Below are 22,909 nucleotides of genomic sequence, written 5' to 3'. Positions count from 1 at the left end.
ATTTTGTTTTGGGATACTGGGAGTTGGTATGATGTTAGTTTTATGGTTATTTTGTTTTATTGTATTTTTGTGAGCTGCCCAGAATCATTGTATATAAATAAGGTAGGTGGTCATATAATTCTAAATAAATAAATAAATAAATAAATAAATAAATAAGAGATTGTGGATTCACATTTTAATATACAAATTTGCCAGTGTTGACTTTGAGTAAAAAATGCTCTCTAACCCTGAAGGTTTTTTGTTTAAAGATATATTAAAGAGTCATGTAAGTATTCCTTATGGTACTTCTTGCTTTGGTAACTTGAAGTTTTATATGAAAAATACATAATATTGACTGGAATTTTTTTTTTTAAAAAAAAGTTAGGATGAAGTAATAAATCATTGGCTTAATAATACTTTAAAAAGCTTAATCTTAGTCCTTTTTAAAATATCAGTGCAAAGATATTCTTTGTAATCATACAGTAAGATTTTCAGCCTTGCTCAGGGATGAAAAATGCTTTCTAGATCAGGGGTACCCTACCCCCAGTCCATGGACTAGCACGATCCGCAGCATGCCAGAAAATGGGCCACGCAGACAAGCAAAGCCCCATCCGTGGGATGCAGGCAGCACTCGAAACCACGCCCCTCCTGTCCACGGAAAAAACCTTTCTCCATGGTACCGGTCCCTGGTGCCCAAAAGTTTGGGGCCACTGTCTGTTCTAGATGATGTCTTTATTACAGCCATATTCAAGTCAAAAAATTTAAATTATTTGTATATACGATAGTTTTTGAAATGATGGGTTTTAGAATGTATCGTGTAGGCTTCTTTTCAATTTTAAGTTGAATATAATTGTGTTTTATCACAATCTCTTTGTTGAAATAAAGGCAGATTGAATTTAAGCCATTCATTCTCTTGCTTGCTCTTTCTTGTTCTCTCTTTTGCATTTTAACAGGTATTAGATATTGGAGATAGTTTAACTATTCCTGATGAATTCACTGAAGAAGAGAAGAAGACCGGTCAGTGGTGGAAACAGCTTTTGTCAGGTGCAGTTGCTGGTGCTGTGTCTCGAACAGGCACCGCACCTCTGGATCGTCTCAAAGTTATGATGCAGGTGGGCCTCTTACAGCAAAGCATACAAGGTCCAACAAGCTTGTTTGGACATGTTAAAAGGTTTGGATGGAGGCAATGGGCTTGCAGCATTTACAAGAAGGGTGCTTGGTGCTCTCTGAGCTTCCTTGTTTTCTCACAGACGTTCATTACCCAAACTAGGTAACATCATCAGTTCTACTGAAACGTCTGCGAGAAAACAAGCAAGCTATGAGAGCACCAAGGCCCCCTCGTGTCAACCCTGAGCTACAAATATTCTCCTTTATTAGAATGCACAAGAGTCGGTTGTCATATTTTATCAGAAATAGTTTGCTGCACAGATGGATAGACTTAGAATTGCTCTACTTTGCATATTATCAAAATCCTGACATTTGTCTGACATACTCAGAATTAGGGAATCAGAACCAATGGCATTGTTTTTAGTGTCAGGACTGAATGTAGCTCCTAGAATTATTGTACAAAAATCCATTCCATTTGCTCACCCAAGCTTTCTTAATTTCAACAATGATATTTAAGACTGGTGATGGGGAGAAGGAAAATTATTTTGTGGCTACTATTGTTGGTCAGAAACCCTCGTTATTATTCTATAGTTCACTTAGACATTCTTAATAGATCAAGATTTTCTTTCAGCAACAAATGGCCATATGGCAGAAAGAGTGGTAGATTAAAAAGGTTTCTTAGCCAAATAAGATCAAGCAGTGCAGTTCGAGCCATATAGAAAAACTGAGGTCCCAGTCCTCAGCTTACTTCTCTCCAATAACCAAGCCTACTTTGGGTATTGAATTTTGGCTGCCTGAATAGTTGTCTGAAAGAGAAGCTGTAGAGAATTATGTCATAGAAGTAGTCCTCCACTTACAACAGTTCATTTAGAGACCGTTCGATGTTACAGTGGCACCGGAAAAAAATGACTTATGACTGTTTTTCATACTTACGACCACTGCAGCATCCCCACGGTTACATGATCAAAATTCAGACGTTTGGCAACTGATTTATATTTATGACAGTTGCTGTGTCCCGGGGTCATTTGATCCCCTATTGCCACCTTCTGACAAGCAAAATCGACGGGGAAGCCAGAGTCACTGAACAACCATTCAGTTGCTAACTTGACAACTTCAGTGATTCACTTAATAACTGTGGCAACAAAGATCATAAAATGAGGCAAAATTCACTTAACTGTGTCTCATTTAGCAACAGAAATGTTTGGGCTCCATTGTGGTCGTAAGTCGAGGACTACCTATACAGAAGTTCCATGCTTAAGCACTTGGAGCTGCCATATTTATCCATATTTATTGTCAGTTTAGCCCAGCAAGGAAATCGGTCAGTGGTGAAATGTAAAATTTGTTACTACCGGTTCTGTGGGCGTGGCTTGGTGGAGGGGGGTAATATGACTGAGTGGGCGTGGCCAACTTTTTTTTTTTTACTTTACTTTTAAAAGCATTTTTTCTACAACCTCTTTGGCTGAAGAGGTTGTAGAAAAAATGCTTTTAAAAGCCTCTGACGATCCCAGCTGAGCCGCACGATCCTCAGAGGCTTTTTTTTTTTACTTTTAAAAGCATTTTTCGGCCAAAGAGGTTGTAGAAAAAATGCTTTTAAAAATAAGAAAAAAACCTCTTGATTGCGCGGCTCACCTGGGCAATGGGGGTGGGGGCAGGGATTTTTGCTACCGGTTCTCCGAACCACCTGCCTCCATCGCTACTGGATTGGGCGATCCGGTCCAAACTGGGAGCATTTCACCCCTGAAATCACTATTGGAAGAGAGAGTTGAATAAAAATAAGAGGGTTAGATGTCAGCTCAGCTGTTGCTCTTTTTTTTCATTTAACCTAAAGGAAGGAGAATCACACCATATTTCTGCATTTTTAATAGCTGAGGGGAGCCTTGACAAACAGGTTTTGTGTATCTGAACCTTCAGTTGTGTGTATCAGATGTCATGAGAACAGGCCCTATCTACTGCATAATCTGCAATGGCCCCAATTCCTTTCTTGAAGGTTTTGCTTACTTTATGCCTCTGTTGAAGCATGAAAGAGAGTTATGACTCACCAGGTTTTCTATATATGACAGTTAATTATATTTTCTTTTCCTTGTAGGTTCATGGCTCAAAGGGGAAAATGAACATAGCTGGCGGCTTGAAGCAAATGGTGAAAGAAGGAGGGGTCCGTTCCCTTTGGAGGGGAAATGGTGTGAATGTTGTCAAAATCGCACCTGAAACAGCTATCAAGTTCTGGGCCTATGAACGGGTAAGATGTTAAAAAATTGGAAAGTGTGATGAGATAAGCTCATTTATAGTTGAATTATAGCTCATGTTTACTTCAAATGATCGAGGATACAGTACATATAAGATAAGGTCATTTGATTCTTCTGGTAGTCTTAGAAAACTGAGACCCAGTTTGGTGTATATTAGCGGTTAAGCCATTAGGCTAGAAACCAGAAGACTAAGTTCTAGTCTCACCAGCTTGGTGACCTTAGGACAGTCACTCTCTCTCTCACCCTAGGAAGCAGGCAAGGGAAAACCACTTCTGAAAAACCTTGCCAAGAAAACCGCAGAGAGTTGTCCAGGCAATCTCCAGGAATCAACATTGACTCAAAGGCACACACACAAATAGTGTCTCTGGAAATTAGCTTGACAGAGAGAGCAAGCAATTACTTCAGAGATTTGAAGTTGTTCAGGGAAATACAGAAAACAAATCAGTATTGTATTTACCATATTTTTCGGACTATAAGACGCACCTAGATTTACAGGAGGAAAACAAGAAAAAAAAAGTTTTTGGCCTCCACACATCACCTTTTCACCCTCTCTGGCTCCCAGAAGCATTCTGCAGTACTCCACATGTCCTGTTTTTTCCAAAGACATGTCCATTTTCACCAAAAATGCGCCCATTTTTGACCTGCAGAGTGCTTCTGGGGGCCGGGCATGGTTCGGGAGCCCAAAAACGGCCCCGGTTTTGGTGAAAACAGGACATGCGGAGCACTGCAGGGTGCTTTTGAGGGCCAGGGAGGGCAAAAATGTGACGCACGGAGGGTTCGGGGAGGTCAAAATCAGGCCCATATTCGGTCTATAAGACACATCAAAATGTTCACCCACTTTTAAAGAGGGAAAAAGTGCGTCTTATACTCTGAAAAATACGGTAAATGTTTTCCTTACAGAAATTCCCTATTTTTGTTGTTGTTTTGTTATATTGTGGCTCCCATATGTCTCCTTAGTTACATAAGAAGAGAAAGTGCACAAGCATTTCAGTCTTTGTAACAGTTGAAATGGTTATATGCTGCTGAACTAGGTGGATCACAACACCTTGGAAAAAGTTTACCGCATTATAGTTGGACATTTGCAATTCTGTATTTGATACAGGCTGAGGGAACTGCAATACATCAAAATGATTCTCGTCAAGTCTTCAACGGATGCACTTTGAAGCATCAGCCTTGCTACAGATATATCGATCTTATTTATGCTTTTCCATTTTCCCCTTCTAAAGCAACTCTAAAATAGAAAAGGAGAAATTTCTTAAACTAGAAAATTATCCCGGTATATCCTGCAGGCACCAGTGCCAGTTGCAGCTACGTTTGGCTGCAAATATGTAGAGAACCCATATTTTCAGAACTTATCCTTAGACACAGAACTGTCTTTATTTCACCCTTTGTGAAGACATCTTCAAGCAGTAGTAGTAGTAGCAGCAGCAGTTGTTGTAGGCTACAGAACAATAGAATAACAGAGTTGGAGGTCTTCTCTAGTGTAATCCACCTGCCCAAGCAGGAAACCCTATATCCATGATGGCGAACCTATGGCACGGGTGCCACAGGCGGCACGCGGAGCCATATCTGGGCACGTGAGCGTTGCCCTAGATCAGCTCCAGCGTGCTGGCCAGCTGATTTTTGGCCCTTTTGGGCCCACTAGAAGTCAGGAGATGAGCCGTTTCCGGCCTCCGGAGGGCCTTTCGGAGGATGGGGAAGGCTGTTTTCACCCTCCCCAGACTCCAAGAAATCCTCTGGGGCCAGGGGAGGGCGAAAAACGAACCTACCGGGCCCACCGTTAACCTTTTTGCCATCACGTGCGAAAAGCAGGGGTAGAGCGGGGAGATTGCGTGCACATGCGTGGGGGTGCGGGGTGGGGGGACATTGAATCATGGGTGTGGGCACGCGTGCTTGCAACCCCCCCATGCTCCTCACGTTTTTGGCATGCGATGGCAAAAACGTTAGCCATCATTGCCTTATATCATTTCAAGAAAATGGTTGTCCAGTCTCTTCTTAAAAACTTCCAGTGTTGGAGCATTCACAACTTCTGGAGGCAAGTTGTTCCACTGATTAATTGTTCTAACTGTCAGGAAATTTCTCCTTAGTTCTAGGTTGCTTCTCTCCTTGATTAGTTTCCATCCATTGCTTCTTCTCCTGCTTTGGAAAATAGATTGACCCTCTCTTCCTTGTGGCAGCCCCTTAGGAATTAGAACATCATTATGGGCAATGACTAGAAAATACTCAAATTAATAATAAAACAGAAAAACACCATGAAGTCAATAAACAAATAATAAAAGCAAACTTAATAAAAACAAAACTAAAGTAAAGCAGCCAACTCTGTACAAATTATATGAGTGATAAAATTTATATCTCAGTGCTACAAAAAGTTACCTTTGTTTCTGACAGCTAGAGGGGAATGATATCCAAGGGATAGGAGTTCAGCAATGGTGGAGCAGGTGAGGGAAAACTTTGCTACATATCCTTTGTTTGGTCCATCGTTAAAGTCATAATGGGAATTACGCTCATTCAGTTTTGACCATGAAAGCCTAACCCCACCATGAGCATTTACAGTATATCAATATTGGATGTGTGAATAGAGTAACTATATTAGGTAGCCTTGAACTGTTTTGGGGGTCTAGAACTAATGTGCTTTTTTTTGTATTTTGTTACTACTTAGTATAAGAAAATGTTTGTTAACGAAGAAGGAAAAATAGGAACTATTGAACGATTTATATCTGGTTCTATGGCTGGAGCAACTGCACAGACTTCTATTTATCCCATGGAGGTAGGTATTGGATAATACAATATTTTTTTAAAATAATGCCCTATTTTATCCATCCATCCTTCCTCCCTCCCTCCCTCCGTCCCTCCCTCCCCTGTCTGTCAATATGGTAATCTGATATTAAACTATATTTACTCCAAAATCATTTAAGATAAGGAGAGTTCCATTTTAAAGCTGCTTTGGGAAGATCATAAATCAAGCACATATTGTGCATGTGCAGAGGACCAAGTTAAAATCTCTTTTCTAGTTCCATTTAAAACAGGGGTTCTCAACTTTTTCTATATCCCGCACCCCTAGAACGCTTCTGATATAGTCTTGCACCCCTTACAAAAATAAATAATTATATGCATATAATTATGCATATAATTATGCATATACACTATAATTTTGAAACTTCTAAACCCAAGTTTTTGCACCCTCTGGAATATTGTCTCGCACTCCAAGTTGGGAACCCCTGATTTAAAACATCAAAATCTCAGGTGTCTTTATCTGTTGTGCAATGATTTAAGGCCACAATGGAATTATTAAGATACTCCACCTGAATTAGAGTTGCCCACAAAAACTCATCTTCACTAAGAACCATGGCCTGCATATTTAAAAGATCTAAACTAATTTGCATCTCCCAAATTGTGCACAAAAACTATGCGCCAGCTATTTCTACAGATTAATATACATTTTTTATTTAAAAAATTACAGTTATGGGGATATCAGCCAGAATGAACTGATATGAAAGGAAATAATCTAGCTTTAGACTGATCTGTATATCTTTAATATTGCTTGGTCCATATATTTGTTCTTAAATGCCTTTTTTCATACGTTAACTCTCACATCTGTAAATGTGACTGATACTCTGGGTCTGTGTTAAAGACTACCGTATTTTTCAGAGTATAAGACACACCTTTTTCCCTCCTAAAAGGGGATGAAAATTAAGGTGCGTCTTATATACCGAATGTAGCCCCGCCCACCCACTGTCCCCCACCCTTTGGCCTCTGCCTCACAGCAGTTACCTCCTTGCAGGCAAACAGCAAGAAAAAACAGCTCCTTTCAGCTTCAGCACAGCCTAATTAGCACAAGTTGATTGGATCGGCCTCCCGACTCTCAGCTGTTTTGCGCAGGGCTCTGCTGCTTGCTGCAAAGAGGTAAATTGCTGGAACAGATTTTTTTTCCTTGTCAAGCTGTGTTGAAAACGAAAATGAAAGTAAAGCTGTTTGCTGCAATGAGGCAAAATTGATGGTAGGCAGAGGCAGATTTCTTTTTCTTCTTTTCCTTACCAAAAAAGGTAGGTGCATCTTATACTCCAGTGAGTCTTATACTCCGAAAAATACGGTAAGTTGTGATATAATATTTAATGGTATTCTTTTCTGAATGACTTCTACTCAATGTTAATTTTTTAGGTATTAAAAACGAGACTGGCAGTGGGTAAAACAGGACAATATTCTGGGATGTTTGACTGTGCTAAGAAGATTTTAAAAACGGAAGGGGTGAAAGCCTTTTACAAAGGTTATATTCCTAATATTTTGGGAATAATTCCATATGCTGGCATCGATCTGGCTATTTATGAGGTGAGTTGGTGTATTCCATAATAATGCAATGAAAAAAAATAAGCTTTTTGTGGATAAAGAATTTGATTCAACTTGGAACGGAGACTCAACATTTCTGTTCTTTTGATGCCACTGGTCACAAAATTATACCAATATATATATGGACAGATCAGTTTTCATGACTTTCCCTTAAACATTAAGGTAGGTAATATATTTAGGAAAACTAAGCTTATATGATAATTCTGAAGCTTTTTTACTTATTTGCGAAGATGTTAAATCTTGATAGTTTAGTCAAATCTTACCTTCCATTACTAAAACTAGTATAGAACACAATTTTAGAAGAAGCCTCTGGAGCATGTGTGACACAGTTGTTACATAAACTGCACTGGCTGTTAGTTTGCTTCTGGGTCTCATTCAAGGTGTTTGGCCATTATCTTTGAAGCCCTTTGTGGCATGGGTCCAGAGTATCTGAGGAATCATCTCATTCCAATGGGACTAATCTGCTCCACTTGTTCCACTGGAAAGTATCTACTCTGGACCCCATCAAGCAAAGAATTTCAACTGGTGAGGTCCAGAAAAATAGCTTTTTCTGCTATTGCTCACGCCTTCTGGAATATTCTTCCATCAAAGGTGAGGTCCACTGTCACACACCTGGCTTTCCAGAATAGCCTGAAAATGTGGCTCTGCCACTTGGCCTGAGACACTGACAGGGACCCACTGTTAGCCCCAGTCCTGTGACGGTACTTGGGGCCGCCATTCGTGTGGGGATCACCATTCCGCTGCCGCACACTTTCACCGACAACCCTTCCTGTGTGCCTGCTCTCCTGGGTCGTCAGCCCCGAGGCATGCCTCTCACTTCGACAACCCAGCCGCATGCTAGATGACATCAGAGTCATGCACTGAAGCAGCTCATCAACCTTTATCACTTTAAGGAAAGACGGAGCAGCACGGAACAACTGAAGTGGCTTGTGATGGATTGGGGAGGGAAAGGGAGGATACGGGTTAATGGGATAATTGAGTGATTGCACTGGGGTGGAGCTGTGTGCTGCTTAAAAAGGTGATGGGGAGCACGGAGCGTCAGCTCCAACAAAGATTCCTTTCTGTAACACTTTAAGGTGGTCAGTTAGTACTGATATCAGGATAAACAAACTTGGTTACTGCTTTTGCGTGCTGAGGTTTATTTTTCCAGTCTTTACGGAACCTGACACCCACTATATTGGGGGTGGCTGACAGGTTAGAGAAGATTCTCACCCCCAAGCCACTCATCATCTTAATTTTTAATGTTTAACTTCTCTATTTAATTTTAATTGGGGTTTTTTTTGTTAGTACTTTTCAACTTTTTATTATATTCTAAGCTGCCCAGAGTTGCTGCATCGGTGAGGTGGACGACATAAATTTAATAAATAAATAATCATTTTATGCTAGAATGGCTACTCCTTTAAGATGTTAAGGTTTCATTAGTGTGGACACTAATTATCTTTTTAAATTCTCATATTCTGCTAAGCCACTTTTAACCATGATTTATTGATCAAACCATAATAACTTGCATTACACATTGGGCTAAAACAAAATGTAGCTTAGGACACTAAACCAAATCAATAAGCTGTATTATAACTTGCACTGCTCTCTGAGGAAATTGGAGGAAAGGAGATATATTAATGAAATGATGATGAATGATAATAGGAACATGGTTTCTTCCCTACATAATTTACTCTGTAATAGCTTAATGAGTACTTAACAGACCAATCACAAAATGAATCCTTGTATGCTGCAGTTAAACATGACCATCTATGAGACGATTCAATTTTGGGTTTATAGGAATACAGATAGTCTTTGACTTATGGCCACAATTGAGACTGACATTTTCATCATAAGTTGGTGCGGTCGTAAAGTGAGATGTTACATGACTGCACCAACGTATGATGACAATCCCAGCTCTTCCTATTGCAGACGTTAACTGAGAATCATGTGTTAATCAAGTACTCATCCCAAGCCAAGCCATTCTGGATTTGATCCTTCCCAGCCCTCAGCCTCAGTAAGTAAGAAATTGCATCCATTTGCCTCCACCCACTTGCCTGCCTACCCAGCTCTGTCCTTTGGGACACCTTGCACCCTGCCTTGCATGTTATTGTGGTTGCTGGCGACCACCTGGGAAACCTCAGTAAGCATCAGCAAGTATTCAGTTGTTAATCTGACATTTCTCCTGAGCTCCATGCCACTACCCAGGCCACCCCAGTAAGCAAATGGGCAAGTATTCCTTTGCTCTCCAACAAGCACTAGCAAGCATTCATTCACCCAGTGTGGTGGAATCAACAGCTGAAAGGAAGAACTCCCTGCTGGTGGGGGAGTTCAGAGACATGCCAGTCTGTACTTGAGATTCCCATATGAGGGAATTGACTTAGGTCGATATCTGACTTTCCCGGGGGAAAGCAGGGAATTTGGCGAGCTTCTAATGCAGGGGTCCTCAACCCCCAGGCATGGCCCACTATTGAGGTGTAGCCTGTTTGGAATTGGGCTGCGTGAGTGGCTGGCCGGAGTGTGCATGTGGAGCTCAACTTGTGCGAGTGGTGGGCTGGCAGGCACTCGCAGACATGTGCCAGCCCGCCATTCGCAACAGCCCATCACTCACGCAAGGGCACGCATGCACACCAGCCCGCCGCTCATGCAACCCAGTTCCCTCCCCCTCCCAGCTGGGCCACCAAGCCACAAAGGTTGGGGACAGCTGTTCTAGCGTACAGTGGAATCAACAATAAAGGAACCTCTTAATCTGAGTTCTTGTGCTGCTTCGATTGGTTTTTACCTGACACTCAGCTGCCTACTTCTCTCCTACTTCCTTGCACCAAACTTTCATCTTTTGCACCCAGCTCCTTGCTGCCTTTGCTGTCTCCTTTTCAGATCCAGCTTCTCTGGCACATGTTTCTTACACATGGCTAAAGCTGCGTTTTCTGAAGATAGCGCATCTTTAGCCCCTTTGGAAATGGTTCCCCCTCCCCCATTTCCCAAAAGGCTAAAGCTGCATTGACTTTGGAAAGTAATGTCAGTAGTTCGATCCTGACTGACTCAAGGTTGATTCAGCCTTCCATCCTTCTGAGGTCAGTAAAATGAGGACCCAGATTGTTGGGGTCAATATACTGACTCTGTAAACCACTTAAGAGAGAGCTGTAAAGCACTGTGAAGCAGTATATACTGTAAGTCTAAGTGATGTTTCTATTGCTAATCCATTGTTTTATTATTATTTTTTAAATCCTTGTTTGATATAAAAGAACAAAGCACTATAATTAAAATAAATCCTTCTGAATTCAGGGCATAAGAGAAAAATATTTGTGTGAATGGAAGAGAGAAATTCAGAAAAGTGTTGAATGTTTAACGTACCTCAGATTAACGGTTTATTATTACATCTGAACAGTTAACACAGCTGTCTTTTTGAATTTCATGCTTTTTACCTAGCTTCACAGCTGCTATAGTTTGTCTTTTCTGCTAATGACTGCAGGTTATTAATCTTCATGTAGTTAAGCATGTTTCATGCTGAAATAATTTTCCACCTCTACTATGCAGCATATGCTACCTGTCAGCCATTTATTGTGTTCCTTGCAATTAGCTGAGGTGATGTTTCTGGTTCTGTAATGCTCCACTTAAACCTAGTTCATTTCCATTCTATATGAACAGGTTTTTTTTTTTTTACAAATGATAGTTATCATGTGCTTTAACTTTGTAACGCAATTCAATTTCTTAACAAACTTAATTTTTACACCAGCCAACACTTGGCATTTGCATAGATTATATATCCAAGGCTTTTATTCAGAGATGACAGTTTGAAGGAGGACTCACGGGTAGTCATGATTATGTAAAGCCCACTTTCATTTTGGGGCAAATAGATTTTGTAAACAACAACAGCTTTCTGACATTTAATTAGGCCCAGCCATGGAGGTGTTGGAAGGAGTTAAACTTGTTTATGAAAGAGGAAGACAGATGAGTGTGCTGATAGGAATTATGGTAGTGTTCTTGTAGTGAAGTGCTAGTCAAGAGGCACACTTAAAATCCCTTCCATTCCTATTTGCAGGTTTTTGTAATATATTGATTTAAAGTGCCTGAACACTTCAGAACACTTTGGGAAAAATAAATATGTAAGTAATATGAATGTAAATCATTGGAAGTGAACTTTTTCAAATTACTTTCTGTTCTCTCCTAAGACCGTCATCTCCCCATCATGTCGTCAGTCCTGGAGTATGGCAGAAGCCAGGGGGAGAAATAAATCCAGTCCTTATTACAACATAGCTAGTCCCACTGTAGCCAAGGGAAAGTTGTTTATCTCTCCCAAACAGAGTCTCCTGTCCATCCAAGCCACTTAAAGCAGAAGTGAAAAGAAGAACGTATTCAGTAAGACCTTGGCTTACGAGGCATATGGGCCTGGCTTTCTTCCCCATCCCTGCCCACTAACCTTCCTCAACTTGGCATACTCCAAAACTGAAAGTAGAGAATGTCTACAATGGCTGGGAACCCGCAGTATCAAAATAACTGAAGAATGCAGTTTCTCTAAGTATCTTTCACTGAGCATCATTATATGCTATGAACAACTTGCAGATGAGTTGTGAGATTTTATAAAATAATTCAGTCTTGCATTCAGTTCTCCAGACAACCTGATCAGCCATGTGGCCTTTTCACAATACCAGTTACTAGACATGCCCATCTCAGGGTACCGTTTTGGACTGTTTGGTTCCTCAACAAAGATTTCCTGGCCCTGCTATTGTTGTTGAGTTGTGTTCACAGCTGGTGGCTGGAAGTGAAAGCTGAAATCCTGAGTTTCCCCAGGTTCTCCTGCTTCAAGCCAACCTGAGGTGGTGTCCTTCAGTTATAATTCCAACAGACATGTCACCTTACCAGAGGGACACTGACAATGGGGAGAAGAAGATCAGAACTCTGCTTGTAGAATTAAATGTTTCTGCACTGCAGCCCAGACCCAAATTATCCTTATAAACTACATTACGATATAGTGGCCATATTGTCAGTCAGTTGTTTTCTGTATTACATGAGCAATTGGTTGTGAGTAAACAATACAAGGTCAAATACAGAATGTCTATGGAGATTCTGAGTGATCCAGGGCAGGATTGTCCCAAAAGATGCTTTTTCAAAAGGCAACTGGACTTTGTTTTTCCTTGAAGACGTTTCGCTTCTCATCCAAGAAGCTTCTTCAGTTCTGAAGTTCAGAAGTGAAGAAACTTCCAGGATGAGAAGTGAAACGTCTTCAAGGAAAAACAAAGTCCAGTTGCCTTTTGAAAAAGCACCTTTGGGACAAGTAGGGAGAATATTAAACTGATGTAGAGATTTCTTTTAATAAGCCTCATCCCAGACACTGATGAAATATACCATATAGGTAGTCCTAGACTTACAATAGTTCATTTAGTGACCATTCAAAGTTACAACATCATTGAAAAAAGGGACTTATGACCATTTTTCATATTTACAACCATTGCAGCATCCCCATGGTCATGTGATCAAAATTCAGATGCTTGACAATTGACTCATTTTTATGATGGGCGCAGTCTCCCAGGATCATGGGATCACCTTTTGCGACCTTCTGACAAGCAAAATCAATAGGGAAGCCACTTAGCAACCATCTTACTAACTTAAGAACTGCAGTGATTCACTTAACAATTGTGGCACAAAAGGTCATAAAATGGGGCAAAACTCACTTAACAAACATCTCATTTAGCAACAGAAATGTTGGGCTCAGTTGAGGTCGTAAGACAAGGACTACCTGTATATGCAAACTCATAAATTCCATTCAGGTGCCATTATGATTTTAAATGTATTAAAATGTATCTAAAGATAACACATTCAGTTTAAGGGTGAAATAAAATGCATTACTGAATATGTTTTTTTCTGTTATTTTTAAAGATATAGTCATGGGTTCTGCAGTATTGAAGAGTCTGAAACACTTCTCTAATTTCAGTCTTTTTTCAAGTCATCACAGTGACTTTTCTAAGACTTGTTGGGCAGATAATTGAAAACTGAGGATGAGGCTCCTATGGCAGTTCGAAATTAGAAGCTAGCACTTTTCATACCGATTATGTTTGTGGAAAAAAAGATGGAGGATTAGTATAATGAACTATAACAAAGACAGTTGTCAGCTGGAAGTTGCTATTTCATTTCCATCGTAACCTCCTTAGGCAGCCCTTGAGTTGCAATATAATACAGAAGAAGTGGTTAGCATAATACATATGTGAACCAGCTGATGAATGTCACTCAGTGTCCAAGTTTATAAGGGTACTTGAGAGATGAAGGGAAAACAAGCATTTGTCTCAAATGGAAAAAAAAGTGGAAGAAATCACTTTCAAAGTATGTGATCAGTATTTTAGTTTGTTCAACATGTTTTCGAAGGCTCCAACACTTATCCCATTTTCACAAGGTCATAAAAATGTCGCCTCATCCTTTAATAGTTGAAAATGATATATGAACTAACAAGATCAATATGTTCCTGACAGGCATTGAAGAAGATGTGGTTAGAGAAATATGCCACAGATTCTGCCAACCCTGGTATATTAGTATTGCTTGGATGTGGTACTTTATCCAGTACTTGTGGCCAGTTAGCCAGTTATCCACTTGCCCTTATCCGAACTCGAATGCAAGCTCAAGGTGAGTGTTACTCTGCCTATGTAGAAGAGATAACTTGATAGATGAATATTTAAAGCTACCATTGATCATTAAGAGTTTGGCTACCTTTCCCTTTTTTTCTTCTGGAATTTACGTATCTAGCCATCAGTGATCACCTTTTTTGTTAAAATTGCATTAGCCTTTAAAGTCTGCCCAATATCTTGATTCCCGTCAGTGAAAATGAGGTGGCAAACTTTTGTAGGAAGTGAACCTCTTGGGATTAACAGTGGTAGACTAAGATCTACCCCTGAGAACAGGTAGCCATTGTAGAAAAATAACATTTTGGGAGAATCCCAAAGGTGCTTTTCAAACGGCAACGAGATTTCCTTTGTTTCGCTTGAAGGCGTTTCTCATCCAAGAAGCTTCTTCAGTTCTCAGAAGTGGGGAAAAAAAAAAAAGAAGAAGAAGTGAAACATCTTCAAGGAAAACAAAGAAAGTCTAGTTGCCTTTTGAAAAAAACACCTTTGGAACAATCATAACCTGGATTACTGAGAATCTCCATAGACATTTTGGGAGAACACACGTTAACTCATAATGCTCTCTAATACATAGATTTCTTTCAACAAACATTTACATGGAGACAGATCTGATAATGGGAGAGTTCATCTAAAGTGATGGAGTTGAAGAGACACAGGTTTTCCACTTCTGTCAAAATTAGATCTTTGCCAAATTGGTATCAGTAATGATGAAAAATTTTGCTGACTTGCAGAAGCCTGGTTAGGATAGAAGACTATTCTAGGACAAGACTTTGTTCTACCCTTTTTTAACCCATAAGACCCACTTTTGCTTTGTAACTTTTTTAGGGAACAAATAATATGTGGCTATTACAGGAGATAAGACATTTTTGAACCTATTCTTTTCTATTTTGGAGGAGGCAAAGGGACAACATTTTAAATGTTACAGAAGCTTAAGATATCCATTTCATCACATTCCCTCATGCAAAACAAAAGAGTCTGAATATTCTAGTCCCAGCCATTCTGCAGGAACTTTGGGATTATAAATGATGTACACAAAAGATCCTACATGGAGATTATAGGGCTGACTAGAACACAAATACAGGAGAAATATGTTTGTGGGTATGCATGCAAAAGTTACTGTTTTGTAGACATAATACAGGGGGAAATAATGTATTTCCTGGAAGGGAAGCACAACTAAGTATGTATGTCAGATTTCTTCTATTAAGATGGCTGAATAATATATCTTTTTTTTCCCTTTTTAATTTTCTGTAGCAATGGTAGAAAGTGGCCCTCAGCTAAACATGGTTGGCCTTTTCCAAAAAATTATTGCCAAAGAAGGACTCCTTGGACTATACAGAGGCATAGCCCCAAACTTCATGAAGGTCCTTCCTGCTGTCAGCATCAGTTACGTGGTATATGAAAAGATGAAGGAAAACTTGGAAATAGCATAAAAGAAAGAGATACATGAAGACTCTCAAGGAATATTAACTCAGATGAAATCCTCTTGGAGGCTAAATTAATGTTTACAGTTAGCTACAGTTCTTCTATGCAAAAATTCTGCAAGTCTTAACTTTATGAAGTCTTGATGGAGTAAAAAAGAATGTATTTTCTGAAAACAGCTAGATGATGAGAAAATTGTCAAATATTTCATTGCTCGTGTAGCTGCTTGTTGGAAAAGTTTGAGGATGTCATAATTATTTCCCCAACTTATATATTATTGAGTTAAAGCTATACAAGCACTCTTATGACAATTTGCATTTGATTGTCTAGTGGGAAATTTATGAGCATTCTGAATACCCAATATTATTTTACAGGCATCTTTTGCAATATGGTAATAATTTTATTCTTTTTTTGTTAAGCTTCTTTTATGAACAACAACAAAAAAAACCCCTCAGAAAATTGATTCAGAAAGTCATAAAATGTCGCATTGATACATTTATTTGTTCAATTCCCCTTATAACAAATTAACAGAAAGCGCTTGAAATGAAATGAATGTATTTGCACATTTATTAGTCATTTATATAGAACATGCCTAGGTGGGATCTGGTTTTCCAAACATTAAAAATTGATGAGGATAGGAACCAATCTAGACACATGTGGAACTGACATTAATCAAAGTGAAAGTTATTGCTATTTACAAAAGATTATAATAATACAGTTTGTGTACTTATTCAACATCCTATTCTTAATTTATATGAATGGAAGTAATCAAGGCATATTTTTAATATTCATATCCTTCAGACAATTATCTAATTTGTTAAAAAGTTTAAAAATTTCTTAAATTTCTTCTTTTTGCATCCTCCCATCTTCCACAGTTGCTTATCAAATGCTATGCTTTTCAATGCTAATGAGTTCCTTAGCTGGGCTTGTTTTCTCTTCCAAGAGAGAAAATTCTTATGTTTTCTTTTACTACCCAAAGGAAGGAAAAAGAATATTCTTACATTTTCCTTCTAACTTAAATCCCTTTCTCTCACTGACACCTGAATTAATTTTTCTTCTCTGCAGTGATACTTAATCCAGGTCTCCCTGTTACATGGTTTTCTTTTCTAATTCTGATTTGATTCCTTTTCAGATAGCCTCTCCTCCTAGCTGCTTCTCTTGCAGTTCTCAATTCATGGAAGATGTTCCCTCCATAGTTCTCCTCTACTTTGGAGCTTTGGATCCAACTATTCCTTTTAGGCTCTCTGCTTGTTCACTCTCCTTTCTCACTGTCAGCATATCCAGACCACGAAAGAACTAGATATCCCATTACCCATCTTCTCTAAGTTTGCCTTGTCTGCAAAAAAAAATATAGATGTGTGAGATTGCAGGTGCTCCAAGGAGTTGTGGATTTTTGTCATTGCCGGTGTGCTTTAAGCCTTACATCTGACTGTCAGGCCACAAAATAAAAATACCCCTTTAACCTTAACATTTGCAACACTGAGAAGAACGGCAGGTGTTTTTGTATCATGGCAAGTTCATTCTTGCACACTTGGCTAAGTCCTGCTTGAAGCAGCTGGAAGTTTCACTTGGTGTTGTGAGACTTAACTAATTTGTCTGACTTTGGCAGGAAATGTTCTGGGCAGATTGCACCAGGCATTCATAAATGTCAATTACAATCACATCAAATCTTAAATGCCTCTGTGGGTTGCTTTCCAGGTAATATGTTGGTACAACAAATTAAAGCTGTTCTTGTGATTGGTTAATAAAGATAAGAGTCTGTTGGGAAAATCTTATTGCATCTTTCACATATCAGCTGAGGACATTTTAAAAGTCTTGCTTTAAACTGATCATTTGTTTTATATGCTATATATATGCAATTTGGAAATGAAGTGAGAATGGCATAATTTGTTTAATTAAACAGAAGCCATTAATTTGTCTTATGGCTTTCTTGGGTATTTTTTTTTTTGTTTTGTTTTTTGCAGGTCAGAGCTGATTTTCCTTGTGGAGAGCTGTATTTCTTTAATAGCGCAATAGAGATTATTTATTGATAGTTAGGAAGATTCAAAAATTTTCTTAGCTCCCCAAATCAAGATAGATATTAATATACTGAAATGTTTTATCAAACAACCATATCAAATTATATCATATCCACATAATAAAATATAATATAATAAACTGAAATTATATGAACTAAATAGTAATAAAGAATTTTGCCTTTAAGTTATTAAATTTAGTAAAATGATTGTAAGTAACTGGAAATCAAACCACAAGGAATACGCAACCAAAAATTGTATTGAAAAATCATGGCCAGCCTTTACTAATATCCACTCTCAAGTATATTTCAATTATCTTTGAAATGAAAGGCAGGAATTGCTTGTGTGTTAAATAATTGTTTGTTTATTGCAATAAAGTAGGCTCACTTTAATTACAGGTGTAACCGCATCATAAAAGCAGATTGTTTTCTTGGCGTTGCTTGTTTCTTTGAAACCTGGCTGTTCGTTTTAACTGATTAAAATTTTCTTCAAGAATGGCTCATAGAACAGCTTGAATAAATTGATTGTTGTTCTTTGGAGTTTCTTACGTTACTACCTGGAAATCTATTACCCAGCTATCTTGAATAGAACTCTTAAATATGCAGAATGATCATTTGGGAGAGTATTGGGCAATATAACTTTTATGCTGTGACACATGTATTGCTATTATAAAAAGGTATGTGATCATGTCAACAGATCTGCGGTAGCTATTGGGGTACAGATGGATGATGATTTGGCTGTATGTGGCCATAATTGTTTGGGAGAATCTAATGTAAAATGTCCAAACAATTCACTTTACAAAACAGTAAAATCATAATGCTTGTTTGCACTGCAAACATTCAGCAAATGTTCAGCAAATACTCCTTAATAATCCTTTTAAACTATCATGGTTTTAAAATAAGGCACGGCCACCTCACGATCCTCTATTAATGCATGGCAATGGTGCATAGTGCATCATGTTCAACACTTTTGAATGACGGCTTTTTCACACTGCCTCTTGTCATATAGAAAACCACACTTGATCAAAGCCAAAGAGTTGTTCCAAAACATGTAGTATATAAAGCATCATTATTGTTGCAATTTTTTTATGTAGCTTTCTTATGGTTTATTTAGAAAAATGTGTATTTGAAAAATAGAGTTGAAAAATGATATAAGCAGTACATGAACCAGATTAATTCTGTTTTCTTGTATAAGTATTAAGAGTATTAATTTGGGTGATTTTGTTAATTCTTGGGAGATGATGTAAGCTTGAGTAAGATTCCTTTTATCTTGTCCCTGAACATGGTTAGGTTGTAATTATTGTGTGTTTCATCTGTTCCTTGGTGAAAGAGATGCTGATACTTTGAAAACTGTTTATAATAAATGGGTTTTATAGCACAGTTGTATGTTCTTTTTGTAAACTGTTGATCATTCACTATTTTATTAACATTGCTTCTGGTGGAACAATATCTACATATTTTGGGTAGTATATTAGTTTCTCATTCAGGCACTGAACCCACATCTACTGACCTGTGCTTTTAGTTGCATTTGGCAACTTCAATTTCTTTCAACAACATTTGGTACCAATTTCTCTCCCCCCCCCCCCAGAGAAGTTGTGAGAGGTTAGCCTACCTTCCACTTATGCAGTAGTAACCATAATTTCTTATGCAGGTGACAGAAAACATTAATTTATTGTAGGGAGAGCTTTACATGACATAATTTTATCACTTAGGAAGCAAGTCTCATTTTACCATATTTCTGTATGTCAAAAGATACTCTGCCGACTGCCAAAAGTTTGATTCTGACCAGCTCAAGGTTGACTCAGCCTTCCATCCTTCGGAGGTCAGTAAAATGAGGATTCAGATTGTTGGGGGCAATAGCTGATTCTGTAAACTGCTTAGAGAGGGCTATAAAGCACTATGAAACAGTATATAAGTCTAAGTGCTATTGCTATTACTATCCATGAAAATTTTTAGAACTCACCTGTTGATTCTAAAAGTGAAAACCTATTTACACATGCAGCTAAAATGGTCATGCTAAGGTCATTAAATAATATAGGAACATATATGCTTAGGATTGTACAATCAGTGTTTGTATGAACACATTACTCAAATTGATTATCGAAAGCAATTCACATGTAAATAGGCCATCATGGACAAAATACTCATTTTTCTTCAAAAGCATTCATTTTCAATTTGGCTTAGTCATATATTCAGCGGTCTGTGATCGGTATGGTATAGTGAATGCAGGAAAAGCATGAATGTGCATGAAACTAAGGAATTGTGAGGATGGAAGTCCACCGCATCTGGAATAGGGACAGACATCTTGAAGAAAACAAAAATTAGCAGTTACATTGTGCATCACCTGTGTTGGTAATCAACACAGTGTCAGTTCATAGCCAGTTTAGTTGTAAATAAGAACTTAGAAAGAAAGCAGCTAGCCCTGGGAAGTGCATGAATTGTTTGCAAGCCAAGTAATCCTCAACTAACAACCATAATTGGGACTGGAACTTCCATTGCTAAGCAAGATGGTTATTAAGTGAATTGCACCCAATTTTATGATCTATTTTTTTTGCCATGATTGTTAAGTGAATCAGCACACTCAAGTCATTAAGTGAATCTGGTTTCCCCAATTAACTGCTTGTTGGAAGCTGCTGGGAAGTTTGCAAATGATGATCCCAGGATGTGAAAACCATCATAAATCCATACTGGTTACTAAGGGCCTGAAATTTTGACCACAGGGAGGTCACAACTGTTGTAAGTGCAAGGATCAGTTATCAGTTGTAAGATCCATCTTATCCTGGGCACCCTTTTTTTGAACTATTACCATCTGGCAGATGGTACAGGATAATAAAAACAAGGACAAATAGGCTGAAAAACAGCTTCTATCCCAGGGCAATAACCATATTGAATTATACGGTATAGTGCAATATCGGGTTTTCAATTTCGATTATATAGAATGTAAAGGATGTATGTTTATGTTTTTATTTTTATAGTTATAATGTACACTGAAGACAGCATTTAATTTCGTTGTACCATGTGCAATGACAAAGTAAACTATAAACTATAAGTTACTGTTTTCAACAGCATCATAGCTGAACAAACAGTTGTAAGTCAAGGATTACCTGTATTGGTTTCAATAGCTGGGGGTAAAACTATTTGTACTGTATCCTTTACTTGTTTCAATGCACATTTTTCATTCTCAGAATCCTAGTACCATCCTCCAAGTTGGCATTATCTCAAAAGAAACCTGGACGTGTAAATGTTTTTATTTTATGTGCCCAGCATGGAAAATGTCAACTCTTCTAGTGAGTGTTATTTGGCTTACTATATCAGTACTGCCACCTGCTGGTCCTTTATAGCAGCAGCTCAACAAGAGTAGCTTTTGAGTTCCAACTCTTGAATGCCTTCTGTCCAAAATCTGGCATGGCTGCGGTAACAGCTGTTGAATCCAAAGACAGCAGCCTTTGAGGGTCATTCTTAGAAGCAAAAAACAGCAAGGTAGCCAAGTGCAGAAACAGCAGGATGGAAAACTTCCTTCCTAATTTTAAAAACAAGATGTGATAAGGTCAGGCAGCTACCCAGCAACAGATCTGTCATTATTATGTTTTCCTGCTGTGTTCGGGACAGCAGGCAATAATTCATGGAGGTAAATGGAATAAGTCATGAAAGAGAAAGGATACATCTTTCAGGTTTCAGCTACAAGGGTAGAATTATAGAGACATCAACATGCAAGGCAAGTGGTTGTAAACAACAGGAGTGGAGACAATCGGCATCTGCACAAGGACAATTGTTTGGCTCAGCAAAAAGAGGTCACGGAGAAAGAGACTTTGAAAGAAGAAGTGCAAGTTATATTTGACTCTGCTTGAACATCATTGCTGGGTTTAACTGCATTGTGCTTCTGGCAAAGAATAATGCAAGCTTTAATGAATACAGTGAAATTGCAAAACACAAATACGTTTGCCCAGGCAGCCAAAAGAACAGTGTCATAGTTACCATCCAACTTTTATAAGCACATATGAATGTCGCCCTGATCGGTGGACGCTTAGGTTACCTATATATGTTTCTTCTCAGTTTTCCCACAGTTATGTAACTGAACTTTTGAAAAGTCATATTCCTATAAATGTTCTGTTGGGTTTAATACTATAGTACCAGTTAAGAAAGGCACATTTCTGGGAAGTTCCTGTTCCTTTCATTAATTTGAATTTGAAAAACAACTTGGACAAAAAAAAATTCTAAGGTTTTAGTTTCCTCATAAGTACCCAAGTTTACTATTTATATTTTTAACAAAGCTTTTACACCCTCTAGAATCTAATGAATGGTTGACTAAAAGCATTACTCCCAAATATGCATCTGTAGACAAAAACAAACTTCTCATCTTATTGATTTTTGCCTCATATCAGTCCTAAAGGTGAAGAGTTCTAAATTAATGTAAAACTATAAAAAAAACCCAAATCATTTGTTGTCTGTGAGGGGAAGACAGTACTAGTTAGGGTGAAAGAAACTGGTGAGGAGGAAGGCACCAAGAGCAGCAGAAGACTCTGTAAATCTGTGAGGGATGAGTAGGTGCTCCTACAAACAGGCATTTAGGGCCTAAAACAGATTGAGGGTTTTAAATATCACCCATTTTTTAAAACTTCTGAATAATTTGTAGACTTCAACCCTCTTTTACCTGAGGAATATTTCTGCACTTACAATTGCATGCTCTTTTATTACCCTGGGCTGTTATCAGTATATCCCCCCTTTTTTAAATTAAGGAACTTAAGTTTTTTCCCCCTCAGAAAAAACATGCTTAAGTTTGCTTTTATATGATTTGAAGAATACTCATTCATCTCAGCTAGAGCTGAGGTTTGTCTACTACCTGAAGCTCATTATCCCTGCTACTAAGTAAAAGTCCCAGGCTTTTTAAATTGATTTTTATTCAGATTATTAGTATAAAACTCTCTCATTTATTTGTATTTCTGCTTTTCCTTCTATCAAGGAATATTGTATATTTGCATGCTAGGGAAGAAACAAATCTCATTTAAGAATTTTATAGAAATGGAGGAGCAATACTCTTCATCTGTGTTCTTGCAATAGTGGTTAGGGCCACCTCTCTTTTTCTCTTGACTGCTTTGCCTGAGGAAGAATTTTGGAAAGTCAAAAACCTGGACATATTTTTGTGACCGATCTTTGCCATTTTCTATTTTTTTCCTGGTCAAATTAAGCCTGTCCAGTAGGTGGCGTGGTACACT

General features: G+C 38.4%; 1 protein-coding gene across 1 annotated transcript in view; it reads left to right on the top strand.

Moving 5' to 3' along the window:
- SLC25A24 (solute carrier family 25 member 24) overlaps positions 1 to 19,074 on the top strand; it is a 37,734-nt gene extending 18,660 nt beyond the window's left edge. Inside the window, exons 5-10 of the mRNA XM_034437393.3 lie at positions 933 to 1,091; positions 3,173 to 3,322; positions 5,989 to 6,096; positions 7,488 to 7,655; positions 14,117 to 14,267; positions 15,515 to 19,074. Of these exons, the coding sequence (XP_034293284.1) occupies positions 933 to 1,091; positions 3,173 to 3,322; positions 5,989 to 6,096; positions 7,488 to 7,655; positions 14,117 to 14,267; positions 15,515 to 15,693 (915 nt within the window). The 3' untranslated portion in view covers positions 15,694 to 19,074. The remainder of the gene's footprint in view (positions 1 to 932; positions 1,092 to 3,172; positions 3,323 to 5,988; positions 6,097 to 7,487; positions 7,656 to 14,116; positions 14,268 to 15,514) is intronic.
- Positions 19,075 to 22,909: the final 3,835 nt, after the last annotated feature.

The sequence above is a fragment of the Pantherophis guttatus genome, chromosome 3, assembly GCF_059756535.1.
Source record: "Pantherophis guttatus breed Tessera chromosome 3, ASM5975653v1, whole genome shotgun sequence".
Taxonomy (NCBI): domain Eukaryota; kingdom Metazoa; phylum Chordata; class Lepidosauria; order Squamata; family Colubridae; genus Pantherophis; species Pantherophis guttatus.
The sequence above is the reverse complement of the archived record's forward strand: the minus strand, read 5'-3'. Positions and strand labels throughout refer to the sequence as shown.